This window comes from Salmo salar, chromosome 11, assembly GCF_965601325.2.
Source record: "Salmo salar chromosome 11, fSalSal1, whole genome shotgun sequence".
Classification (NCBI taxonomy): Eukaryota; Metazoa; Chordata; class Actinopteri; order Salmoniformes; family Salmonidae; genus Salmo; species Salmo salar.
Window position 1 is genome coordinate 109,829,098 of NC_138301.1, and position 14,148 is coordinate 109,843,245.

General features: G+C 44.6%; 1 protein-coding gene across 2 annotated transcripts in view; it reads left to right on the forward strand.

The window, feature by feature from the left end:
• Positions 1-14,148, forward strand: part of nrxn2a (neurexin 2a) — a 399,049-nt gene that overhangs the window by 362,283 nt on the left and 22,618 nt on the right. For both annotated transcript variants that reach the window (XM_082958259.1, XM_045690107.2), the window contains one exon: positions 10,666-10,837. In XM_082958259.1, the coding sequence (XP_082814385.1) occupies positions 10,666-10,837 (172 nt within the window). The remainder of the gene's footprint in view (positions 1-10,665; positions 10,838-14,148) is intronic.

Genomic DNA, 14,148 nt, shown 5'->3' on the forward strand with positions numbered 1-14,148 from the left:
GGCAAGAAGGTTTGCTGTGTCTGTCAGCGTAGTGTCCAGAGCATGGAGGCGCTACCAGGAGACAGGCCAGTACATCAGGAGACGTGGAGGAGGCCGTAGGAGGGCAACAACCCAGCAGCAGGACCGCTACCTCCGCCTTTGTGCAAGGAGGAGCAGGAGAAGCACTGCCAGAGCCCTGCAAAATGACCTCCAGCAAGCCACAAATGTGCATGTGTCTGCTCAAACGGTCAGAAACAGACTCCATGAGGGTGGTATGAGGGCCCGACGTCCACAGGTGGGGGTTGTGCTTACAGTTACAGCCCAACACTGTGCAGGACGTTTGGCATTTGCCAGAGAACACCAAAATTGGCAAATTCGCCACTGGCACCCTGTGCTCTTCACAGATGAAAGCAGGTTCACACTGAGCACGTGACAGACGTGACAGAGTCTGGAGACGCCGTGGAGAACGTTCTGCTGCGTGCAACATCCTCCAGCATGACCGGTTTGGCGGTGGGTCAGTCATGGTGTGGGGTGGCATTTCTTTGGGGGGCCGCACAGCCCTCCATGTGCTCGCCAGAGGTAGCCTGACTGCCATTAGGTACCGAGATGAGATCCTCAGACCCCTTGTGAGACCATATGCTGGTGCGGTTGGCCCTGGGTTCCTCCTAATGCAAGACAATGCTAGACCTCATGTGGCTGGAGTGTGTCAGCAGTTCCTGCAAGAGGAAGGCATTGATGCTATGGACTGGCCCGCCCGTTCCCCAGACCTGAATCCAATTGAGCACATCTGGGACATCATGTCTCGCTCCATCCACCAACGCCACGTTGCACCACAGACTGTCCAGGAGTTGGCGGATGCTTTAGTCCAGGTCTGGGAGGAGATCCCTCAGGAGACCATCCGCCACCTCATCAGGAGCATGCCCAGGCATTGTAGGGAGGTCATACAGGCACGTGGAGGCCACACACACTACTGAGCCTCATTTTGACTTGTTGTAAGGACATTACATCAAAGTTGGATCAGCCTGTAGTGTGGTTTTCCACTTTAATTTTGAGTGTGACTCCAAATCCAGACCTCCATGGGTTGATAAATTGGATTTCCATTGATTATTTTTGAGTGATGTTGTTGTCAGCACATTCAACTATGTAAAGTATTTAATAAGATGATTTCTTTCATTCAGATCTAGGATGTGTTGTTTAAGTGTTCCCTTTATTTTTTTGAGCAGTATATAAATGCCTAGAATATTTCAATTTTGGGGAATCTCTTATAAAATGGGTTAAAGTTATGTATAGTAACCCTAGGTGTAAATAGTAAATAATGGCTACATCTCAGAAAGTTTTAAACTATCTAGAGGAGTAAAACAAGGTTGTCCACTATCGGCATATCTATTTATTATTGCCATCGAAATGTTAGTTGTTAAGATTAGATCAAACAATAATATTAAGGGATTAGAAATCCGCGGCTTAAAGACTAAGGTGTCATTGTACGCCGATGATTCATGTTTTCTTTTAAAACCACAATTGGAGTCTCTCCACGGCCTCATAGAGGATCTAGATACTTTTGCTATTCTCTCTGGATTAAAACCAAATTATGATAACGTATTGGATCACAAAAAAATGCAAATTTTACATTACCATGTAGTTTACCAATTAAATGGTCTGACGGAGATGTGGACATACTCAGTATACAAGTCCCAAAAGAAAGAAATGATCTCACTCCAATAAATGTTTATAGAAAGTTAGCAAAAATAGATAAGATCTTGCTACCGTGGAAAGGAAAATACCTGTCTATTTGTGGAAAAATCACCCTGATTAACTCTTTAGTCATATCACAGTTTACCTATTTGCTCATGGTTTTGCCTACACCTAGTGACCTGCTTTTTAAATTATATGAACAAAAAATATTCAATTTTATTTGGAACGGCAAGCCAGATAAAATGAAAAGGCCCTATTTATATAACGAATATGAATTCGGAGGGCAGAAATTATTAAATATTAAAGCATTAGACCTCTCACTAAAGGCATCAGTCATACCAAAGATATACTTAAATCCAAACTGGTTTTCTAGTAAATTGGTACGAATGTCTCATCCTATGTTCAAGAAGGGCCTTTTCCCCTTTATTCAGATTACACCTGCCCACTTTCGGTTGTTTGAAAAGGAAATAATCTCCAAAATATCTTTATTTTTTAAACAAGCCTTAGAAAGTTGGTTGCAATTTCAGTTTAATCCACCTGAAAAGACAGAACAAATAATACAACAAATATTGTGGTTAAATTCAAATATAGTAATTGATAAAAAAAAATTGTATTTTTCGAAGAAATGTTTAAAAAAGGTATAATTTTAGTGAATGATATTATAAATAGGACTGGTGGAGTGATATCACACATGCAGCTAACACAGACATATGGAAATGTCTGCTCTACCCAAAATTACAACCAATTAATTGCAGCATTACCACAAAAATGGAAGAGGCAAGTAGAAGGGGAAAAAAGTAAGGAACTTGTATGTCGGCCCTGTGTTAAAGAACATAAATGGTTAAAGAAAAGTGTGATAAATAAAAACATATACCAATTTCATTTAAGGACCAAAAAACTGACAGCTGTGCCATATAAATTGCAAAATAGTTGGGAAGAGATTTTTGATGTACCCATTCCATCGCACAAGGTTTATGAATTGATACGCAAAACAACGCCGGATTCAAAACTTCGAATTTTTCAATTTAAATTACTATACAAAATTCTTGCAACTAATAGAATTTTATATATATGGGGGATACAATCTTTCCAGCTCTGCAGATTCTGCTGTGAGGAGGCAGAGTCATTAGATCATTTATTTTGGTATTGTCCATATGTAGCTTGTTTTTGGTCACAGGTCAAGGAATGGCTGAAGATTTGCAACATTTGCCTAGAACTAACGCTGCAGATAGCAATACTGGGTGATTTCAAAAGCCATAGTCAATCAATCAATAATATAATAATTATTTTAGCAAAAATGTTTATTTTTAATTTACAATCTGTAGAAGCTATGAGAATAGAAAGGTTCAATTGTTTTGTGAAGCATCACAGCACAGTTAAAAAATATATGGCAAATATAAATCCGAAATGGATGATGTTGAGAGATAGATGGGAGGGGTTGAATGGAGCTGAAGGGTGGGACTAATAACAAGATAAACAATGTAAAACATACGGGGTCTGTAAAATGTATATAGGTTTAGAACTTTTTATGAAATAGCACAGTTACAAATAGAAATCAAACTGGATGGACATCAGAAATAGAGGAAGGACTAAAAACAAACAAAAAAGAACTATTGTAAAATAGACTGTCTGTAAAATATGTATAAGATGAATAAATTGAAGGTAAAAGCCGAAGTGTTTATTAGTTTACTCCAATTGGGGGATCGGTGGTAGGGTTTCCGGGGAATATTAATAAAGGTATATTCTTTTAAAAAGTATGTATGTCTATTTAGGTATGTGTATGTATATATGTGTATATGTATGCATGCATGTATGGATATATATATTTACCAAAAGAATATATGGGGGATTGAGCAGATGAAGAGCAAGTTGTAACAGGACAGGGCCTTGGGGGAGCAGAGCCTTGGCAGGGAGGCCCTATGGGGTGGCATCAGACAGTCAGCATGCTTAGAGAGGCTGGCCTCTCCAGCTTATGTCACATAGATCCTTGTCTCACAGTGTGATCTCAGCAGGAACCTTGTAACCAAGTCATTATTCATTCATCGCTGTCCAACTTCTTACTCCTTTATTAATTGGAAAGAATAATAACATTTAGACCACCTGCCTCCCTTTGTATTCCAAAGTATTTGAAATGTTTAGTGTTTTGGCTTTTAATGAAACTATGACTACTCTACTTTATCCTTTGAAACCAGGAGTTGGAACCTAAATTATTTTCCAGTCATTTAGTTCTGAATAGAACCATCTTGTTTTTCATTCCTTTCCACTATTCCAACCAGCAAAATAAACTTTTGAAATGGTTCGAACCCCAAAAAAGTTACGGTTTATAGCGTTCCGTTCTGTTCCTTTTTAAACTTCTGAAATCAATTTATTTTGTACATTTAGCTCACCATTAAATTATTTCACCAATCAGTGTCAATAGAACAACTTGCTATGGAGCTGTATCGATTGGACAGATAAGTGTACGGCGCGAGAGCGCTGGGCATCTTGTTATGACTTGCATTATCTGAATTATGCCCACAGAATTACCCTTTCTATGAAGAAACTTTAAATGTCTTTGAAATTCTGAGGGTTGGCTTAAGTTGGACCAGAGCGAGCTAGCTACTTAGCTAACAAGCTTGTGTGTGCAGAGTGGCACCAGAATTTAAATAAAAACACGTCTTACCTTTTTGGTGTTAATGAATCCAATGGGAAACGTGATAACTATAGGATCCTTAACTAGCATTGAAAAAGTTAATCCATTCTTCTCCAATTATATATCTCCCTAATTTCTGAATCACGCTTGTAACGTCAGTAGGCTACAGCAGTCTATGCTTCGAAAAGGGCAGGGACAGGTAGCCTACACATGCACACTGGCAAAGATTTTCAGCTGGCAGGCAGACACTGGGAGAAGTTTCTAAGGGACAGAGTGAGGGCTTTCCAGAGGCACTTTGTTGCGTCTTTTTGTAGGACTGGAAAAAAATGCCTGGAATGTAAAATAACATTATTAACCGGTTCCCATGCTTTTAAAATAGCGGTTCTGGAACAGTATAGATGACTTTTGTTCCCGGTTCTGATTCTGTTCAGCAAATTGTTTTGTTATTTTCTGGTTTTCGGTTATGTTCCCTGAACCTGTTCCAAACCCTGTTTGAAACTGGCCCAAATGTTACGACCAGGCCATAGGCCATCTGTACTGTGTGTGCCATGGAGCTGAAGAGTAGATGCAGGTGGGTACAGGCAGCTGCACCCAGACAGAGTGGTTCGGTCAGTGTCTGTATGTTCCAAACGGTGGGAAGCCAGATGCCTGGGAAATACCCCCACAATGTTCTTGTCACAACAGCAGGGTGGGAGGCTAACAATGGCCTCTCCTGACAGAACCTGTCGGACCTTGTTATTACCAAAGCACATGCAGACAGGAGCGTCTGAACAAAACTGACCATGAAAGACCTAGTCTTAATTCACCAGAACAAGGAAAAATGCTGCCCTAAGTTATTTGTCAAGCAGGTGTTGTGGAGCATGTTGACTGGGTGGTGCTATTGAGTCAGCAGAGCGAGAGAGAGAGAACAGGCATGTTGTATGTGATCAGGTAGGACAGATGGGCCTGTTCAAATCCTTTCCTGATTTATGGCTGTCCTGCCCAGAGAGTAGGAGCTGGCTGGGCTGACTTAGGTCCAGAGAGCCCCATGGCTGCTTTATGAATTCTACATGCCATGCCCCAAGGTGAATGAGAATTTAACCATGGGCGAGACTGCAAAATAGCAATGCTGTGCACAGGGGAATGTCAAAGAGGGAAATAAGAAAAGGTGACTTTCAAGCACCTCAATAGACCAAATAAGACAATGTTGCTGGAGGGGGGTGTTCAAATTTCTGCTAATCCACCCAAATCCTGTCTGATGTTTAATGGCTCTTTTTGGTACATGCTTACTGTACTATTCCAGGGAATCATCACTGTTAATCATCATATCTGTTATTTCTCAGCATGGTTGTTTCTCTAATGTTTATTTTAATTGTACCTTTATTTAATTAAGCAGGGAGTCACCATTGAGACCAGGGTCTCTTTTCATGTAGAATGACTCGTTTAAAACCGAAGCTAGTTAAATGGTTTTGAGTTATCATATATTCATTTCCAATATGCATGCAGACCTTCATTTAGGATTTTACCCAATTGTCAGGTTTTAGTTTACACTGTATCCTGTACATATGACAAATTAAGCTATGTTTTGATTTGTACTGGAACTCCATTTCATATCCATCTCAAGACGTTTTCTGAGTCTTCACTGTGGCAATTGTAATATTGTATAATGTATATGGTATGTGAGTGCATTTGGATGTGAGGGTTGCTGGGAAGACTTACATCTAAGAGGTTAATCTCTCTGTTCACTCATCTGAATGTGATTATCCAGCTGTCAGGAGGAGGAGGAGTTGTGTCCCCCGCTCCTGCAGCCCTCAGCTCCTGAGGCCATGGGAAACTCATGTCACTGCAATATTCACAAAGACCACAATTTGAAGAGACCACAGTTCTTTTTCTTTGCCCTGCGGCAGCCCACCAATGTGCTGGGACTGGTAGGAAGGCACTGTACCTCCAGGCCAGATTAGACCAGAGAGTTCCCCTGGCTGTTGGAAATGCATCAGTAGGCTGGGTTCAAATCCTCCCTCTCCTCTTTCTAAGAACATGGCATGGTCCAGTCTACAGTACTTTGATGGGATGGAGGTGTGGAGTGCAGTGTGCAACATGGTGCTCACATCACATATGTGACCAACCAGCTCGATTCTGTCTTATGTAGCAACATTTAAAATTGTGTTTTTTTTACTTTGGACTCAGAGCTAGAAAAATATCATACACTACAGTTGAGGAACAATGGGAAAGTAATTCTGCTTTGAAAGTTGATAAACTTGTAACCTCACTTTTGAGAAAATGGCCCTTGAATGTTTTGGTAAACCTACTGGAGAGCTCTTCTTTGTCTACACCTATTCAGCATCGTTCCCACCCTCTTAAGCCTTAGCCCCACCCATCTCTTTAAGGATTCACATGAAGCCATGTACTAAACAACCAAAGATTTCAAGACTAAATGCTGGTTTATACTACGTCTATCGACAGTTGTCGCAGTGACATCATGAACATTCTATTGTCGTCCAACATCAAACTTGTCGTTGTCGTTATGAAAAAGTTGAAACACAAAAACTACAGGCTGCATGACATCAGCAGCCTGGTGGTGCAAAATAGCAGGACTGGTGTATTTTAACACCAATAAACCCATCCGTTTAAAAATGAATTTAGTATATGTCAATCTAGCAAACCAGGCAACTAAAAGTAACTTTCTAAACAATGTTTTGGGTTGTTTCTAGATTGTTAGCTAAATAGCTAATGTTAAGTTCACTGGATAGCCAGTTCAAATAATGACCATATCATATAGCTGACAACGTCTTCACTTTAGCTCATTTGTTTTCATTATTACAGGAAAATAAATTCACTACAAGATAATTATTTACAAGTAAATGGCAAACCAATTACAGAAGTTGTGAGTCTGACAAAATAAAAGCAGGGCATTCTACTGGAAAATGTTTAGAACTTGGACACTGTCCCGTTGGCCTAACGTTATATCCTAATTTGACTTTGGTGTAGGTCATGTTCTTCACATTACCGTCTCTGGTAAATACATACAATATCAAATAAAATCAAAGTTGATTTGTCACATGCACAGGATACAGAAGTGTGTAGTGAAATGGTTACTTGCATTTTGTTTAGACATGTAGCTAGCTGGCTAAACAATGATCCATAATCCCAACTCATAACCTTACTATCCTACATGAATCTGCAGGTAGCTAACCAACCATGTTCAATGTTAGCTAGCTATCTAACATTAGGCTATAACTAGAAAATGCAAATGGCTCTGAGATATGAATAATATTACTACACAGATCATACACATAATGTTAGCTAGCGAGCCAGCCAGCTAACGTTAGCTAGCTAACAGTACACTTTAACTTGAAATGAAAATAACTTTCTGACAAAACTAGAAACGTATAATATCTGAAAATGTAGCTAGCTAGATTCTCTTACCCGTATACATGGATGGACGCTTCTCCCTGTCTGTCATGGATGCCATGGTTGCCTTAGTTTGAAGATGTAATCCAGAGACAGGTGTTTTATACAACAGCCTTCTCTGTGTTCTCAACGCCAGAATTTTCACCATCTCCTTAGTAATCATACTCTAATTCCACCGGGCATTCCACTGATTTCAGAACTCGGTCCTCCAGAAAGTGGAGAACAACACTTTTTCAGTTCTACTACGTGATATTTTTCAAAAAAGCCATGTTAGAAAGGATTACCTACACATACTGAGCAGCTCATGTTATAGACAGAAGCATGCTACATGGCAGACCATCTCTCGGCATGTCCAACCCATCCATTATATCAGCCAATCATGGTTAGCGGGAAGGTTCCTGTCCTTTTCCGTGGCTAAACCAACTAGGCTCGTAATTTAACAATTGTATTCATATTTACAGATTGCATACACGGTTGTGTAAAACGCATTTTGATACAAATAAAAAGTTAACGTTCAAATGCCTCTCCTGTGAAGTAGTGATGCTCAACATATGCCTAGTTTCCTGAAATAAGTCACGTATTAAGACGTAGTCCCTCCTACGCTCACACAAACACACTAAAGACAGGAACACGCTCACGTAGCTATGATCCTGTAAATGTACCACCACCCACACACTGCTGGGGGGGGGGGGGGGTCACTGTTAGGGACAGCGGTGTGGGCGAAGGAAACGGTTTCTACAGTGAGACCCTGACTGTCAATCAGCTGTAGTCGGGGTTTCTGCTCAACAGAACAAGATCCAGGGCTCTCCTCCTTGGGTGGTTACGTGAGCACACATCGACAGCTCAACATGTCCCCTTTGCTGTTATTCTTAGCTGTGTTCCATGTTCCCCAGACACAATGATAAATAACACAGTGCCTACATTTTAATAGTTTCAAAGTTGCATTCCCCCCGCCACCGCCGTCATGTGAACTAAAGTGTGCTGGGAGCAGGCTGAACACACAGGTGTTAGCAACAGCATGGCACATTAGAGGAACAGAACGCAGATAGTGGTGAGGGGACAGTAGCTCACACTGAGCAGCTGGACCAGTGACCGTGGCCATGGCCTAAGAGTGGTAGACACCCTGAGCCTGTGCTTTATACACAGCGTACAGGGGCATGCCTTTGACTGGTACAGGCAAGCTATTTTGAGGGGCCGCAGGGGTGAACCGGAGGGCAGTAAATAATCGAGAAGAACATGTCCTGTCCTTTCTGCCCTCCCATGCAGCCTATACACACCCCACAGGCAGCCGGAGGAAGTAACTCTAATCTGTGTTGGAGGTTCCAGCTGTGAGAGAAAATGCGGTGAGAGCGATGGGTCAGGTCAGCCCCAGCCCTAGCCTCCAGCCACTAACCATCCAGCCCAAGTCCCTGCTGCACAAGGGGAAATGTCACCCTGAATCTCCATGAAAAGAACTGATGGGGTCATTGAACATCACACAAAGGGATCTTTCCGCATGAGTAATGTATGGTGCTCAGGAGGGGCTCTTCTTGTCAGGCAACACTGGGCTTTGGTTCATTTCCCCCACTGCTCTGTGGGTTCAGGAAGAATCACAGTGCTTAATGTGAGGAATGCAGACAGGAGCTTGCTCTTGACCCCTAACTGAACTGCTATCTCCAGGGAAATCTCCATTGAACTGTTGGGGGTTACCAAGGGGAGAAGGCAGAGGAGCAGGAGGACACTGGGTGGTATGGGTGGTGGTTGTGGTGGGGTCACCCAAAGGTTCTGTCAGTTCACAACACTGATGTGATGGAGTGGCACTGGTTGGGATTGATGTTACCTTTATAACACTTTGTGAAAATCCCATACACTGTTAATTAAAAAGAAAAGTAATCAAATAACTAGACAATATTTGAACTAGATAACAGATAACTGATAACAGGTAACCATCATCACACTACAGGATATTACATAGTATCATCCTCTAGCTGTTTTCTGATTTCTCCTGGGACTCAGACTGAAGTGGTTGAGGTGAGATGGCCCATATTCTCTCATCATCGGTGACTGACACCTCTTGGCAGTTTGCCCAGTCAGATGTCTATACTGATGGATCAACCCCTTATCATGCCTGATGGTTTCTGATCTGCTCATCAAATGGTCACGTGGGATCAATTCCCAAGTCATGGAGACAAGATACCACTTACCATATTACTGACAGTACCAACTGATCGTTGAGTGAATCTCTGAAAGCCTTCCATTTTAGTATCATGTTTAAGAAGTGGACATTTCAAGCATGGAACATTTTTATGTTGTGAGTAGCATGATATGAGAGTCATCTTACAGACTGGGCTGGGATAATGTTGAAGCTGTCAGACAGCTGATCTAGTCTTTAGTGCTCTCACACTGCCACATTAGCACTGTGACCATAGAATTAAGAATTACAATAGGATCTCTATGACTGTGACCTTGTGGTCTGATCACAGGGTCTTCAGACGTGCCCAGCCCGGTCGTCACAGAGTGCCCACGCATAAAGTGTTTTGCTCCCCAGCCCAGTTTCCTAGCAGCGCCACCAGAGGCAGCCAGAGGAAGTAACTCTGACCTGTGATGGAGGTTCTAGCTGTGAGAGAAGATTCAGTGAAAGGAATGGGTCAGGTCAGGTCAGGTCAGGTAGAAGAGAAACAGCAAGGTCAAGTCAACAGTGATCAATTTGAGAGACCCTGAGCTGGGCTGCAGACCGCAGAGGGAGGCAGGTGGTGAATGGAAACCGATGGAGGCGTACTAATCCAACATTCTGCCTATGTCACAGAGGACAACTCTGGGCAGCTCAACCAAGGGTACTTCCACCACTGCAGCACTGTAACAATAAAAACTATGGCAATGTCTTACTCACCAGTGGTATAGCAGCTGCCACTATTGTCAAAGCATTTTTAGATTTGTGAATATCTCACTTGTTGTTTCCCTTCAGACACCCCTTCTGTTTCCTCCATCCCCAGGAACAAGGAAAGATCGATGTGATCTTCAACGTGGGGACAGATGACATCACCATTGGCGAGCCGGCTGTCATAGTTAGTGATGGCAAGTACCATGTTGTGCGCTTCACACGCAGCGGTGGCAACGCTACCCTCCAGGTGGACAACCAACCTGTCATCGAACGTTACCCACCAGGTAAGGCATGGGGAAGGACTCTTTGAAAAGGAGGTGATGGTTGGGGGTGGGAGTGGGAGTGGGAGTGGGAGTGGGAGTGGGAGTGGGAGTGGCAGTTCCAGATATGTACTGTATATATGAAGAGAATGGGAGGGAGAGGGAGAGATAACTAAATTGATCCAGGCTGTATTTTGAAAACACAGACATGGAGGAATGTGCATGGTGATTCCAATTCCAGCTCTAGCAAACAGACACAAAATATCACATCAATTCAAGGACAGTTGTTGAATGCGCTTGGCAAGCAAGAAATGTGCCTTTTGCCATAGAGTAAATGGGGTTTTTTCAACACGCTCCAGGGTTCTGTTTTGATATGTGCCATTTGACTATTTTAATGTATTCAGAGTACTTTATGGAGTCGCCACATGGAGTGCCCAGATAACTATTGCATAAACAATCTAATAACAATCTGAAAAGGACACATTTTCCTGAAGCTGCCTGGATGGTTTTGGATTCTTCACAGTAATTGTAGCAGCCAGGCAGAGTGGAGCTGAGAATGGGATCTTCACCCAGCCTCAGCGCAATGAAGGACCCCTCAGCAAAATCTCAGCTCTCATTTCACCCCCCCCCGCCTGTAAAGAATTAGTTTTTTTATGAAAGCACTGTGGATGTGTGTGTGGCTTGAAAGGATGGAGAAAGGAGCTCTCAGAACATTCTGTCGTCTGTTCCCCTACCCCAAGAACCTCACATTCTGTCGTCTGTTCCCCGTCCCCAAGAACCTCACATTCTGTCATCTGTTCCCCGTCCCTAAGCCCTCACATTCTGTCGTCTGTTCCCCGTCCCCAAGAACCTCACATTCTGTCATCTGTTCCCCGTCCCCAAGCCCTCACATTCTGTCATCTGTTCCCCATCCCCAAGCCCTCACATTCTGTCGTCTGTTCCCCGTCCCCAAGAACCTCACATTCTGTCGTCTGTTCCCCGTCCCCAAGCCCTCACATTCTGTCGTCTGTTCCCCGTCCCCAAGAACCTCACATTCTGTCGTCTGTTCCCCTTCCCCAAGAACCTCACATTCTGTCGTCTGTTCCCCGTCCCCAAGTACCTCACATTCTGTCGTCTGTTCCCCGTCCCCAAGAACCTCACATTCTGTCATCTGTTCCCGGTCCCCAAGAACCTCACATTCTGTCGTCTGTTCCCCGTCCCCAAGTACCTCACATTCTGTCGTCTGTTCCCCGTCCCCAAGTACCTCACATTCTGTCGTCTGTTCCCCTTCCCCAAGAACCTCACATTCTGTCATCTGTTCCCCATCCCCAAGCCCTCACATTCTGTCGTCTGTTCCCCGTCCCCAAGAACCTCACATTCTGTCGTCTGTTCCCCGTCCCCAAGCCCTCACATTCTGTCGTCTGTTCCCCGTCCCCAAGAACCTCACATTCTGTCGTCTGTTCCCCTTCCCCAAGAACCTCACATTCTGTCGTCTGTTCCCCGTCCCCAAGTACCTCACATTCTGTCGTCTGTTCCCCGTCCCCAAGAACCTCACATTCTGTCATCTGTTCCCGGTCCCCAAGAACCTCACATTCTGTCGTCTGTTCCCCGTCCCCAAGTACCTCACATTCTGTCGTCTGTTCCCCGTCCCCAAGTACCTCACATTCTGTCGTCTGTTCCCCTTCCCCAAGAACCTCACATTCTGTCGTCTGTTCCCCGTCCCCAAGCCCTCACATTCTGTCGTCTGTTCCCCGTCCCCAAGAACCTCACATTCTGTCGTCTGTTCCCCGTCCCCAAGCCCTCACATTCTGTCATCTGTTCCCCGTCCCCAAGAACCTCACATTCTGTCGTCTGTTCCCCGTCCCCAATCCCTCACATTCTTTCGTCTGTTCCCCGTCCCCAAGAACCTCACATTCTGTCGTCTGTTCCCCGTCCCCAATCCTTCACATTCTATCGTCTGTTCCCCGTCCCCAATCCTTCACATTCTATCGTCTGTTCCCCGTCCGCAATCCTTCACATTCTGTCGTCTGTTCCCCGTCCCCAAGAACCTCACATTCTGTCGTCTGTTCCCCGTCCCCAAGAACCTCACATTCTGTCGTCTGTTCCCCGTCCCCAAGAACCTCACATTCTGTCATCTGTTCCCCGTCCCCAATCCTTCACATTCTGTCGTCTGTTCCCCTTCCCCAAGAACCTCACATTCTGTCGTCTGTTCCCCTTCCCCAAGTACCTCACATTCTGTCGTCTGTTCCCCGTCCCCAAGAAACTCACATTCTGTCATCTGTTCCCCTTCCCCAAGTACCTCACATTCTGTCGTCTGTTCCCCGTCCCCAAGCCCTCACATTCTGTCGTCTGTTCCCCTTCCCCAAGTACCTCACATTCTGTCGTCTGTTCCCCGTCCCCAAGAACCTCACATTCTGTCATCTGTTCCCCTTCCCCAAGTACCTCACATTCTGTCGTCTGTTCCCCGTCCCCAAGCCCTCACATTCTGTCGTCTGTTCCCCGTCCCCAAGAACCTCACATTCTGTCGTCTGTTCCCCTTCCCCAAGAACCTCACATTCTGTCATCTGTTCCCCGTCCCCAAGAACCTCACATTCTGTCGTCTGTTCCCCGTCCCCAATCCCTCACATTCTGTCGTCTGTTCCCCGTCCCCAAGAAGCTCACATTCTGTCGTTTGTTCCCCGTCCCCAATCCCTCACATTCTGTCGTCTGTTCCCCGTCCCCAAGCCCTCACATTCTGTCATCTGTTCCCCGTCCCCAAGAACCTCACATTCTGTCATCTGTTCCCCGTCCCCAATCCCTCACATTCTGTCGTCTGTTCCCCTTTCCCAAGAACCTCACATTCTGTCGTCTGTTCCCCGTCCCCAAGCCCTCACATTCTGTCATCTGTTCCCCGTCCCCAATCCCTCACATTCTGTCGTCTGTTCCCCGTCCCCAAGAACCTCACATTCTGTCGTATGTTCCCCGTCCCCAAGCCCTCACATTCTGTCATCTGTTCCCCGTCCCCAAGAACCTCACATTCTGTCATCTGTTCCCCGTCCCCAAGCCCTCACATTCTGTTGTTGGTTCCCCTTCCCCAAGAACCTCACATTCTGTCATCTGTTCCCCATCCCCAAGCCCTCACATTCTGTCATCTGTTCCCCATCCCCAAGAACCTCACATTCTGTCGTCTGTTCCCCGTCCCCAAGTACCTCACATTCTGTCGTCTGTTCCCCGTCCCCAAGCCCTCACATTCTGTTGTTGGTTCCCCTTCCCCAAGAACCTCACATTCTGTCGTCTGTTCCCCTTCCCCAAGTACCTCACATTCTGTTGTCTGTTCCCCGTCCTCAAGCCCTCACATTCTGTCGTCTGTTCCCCGT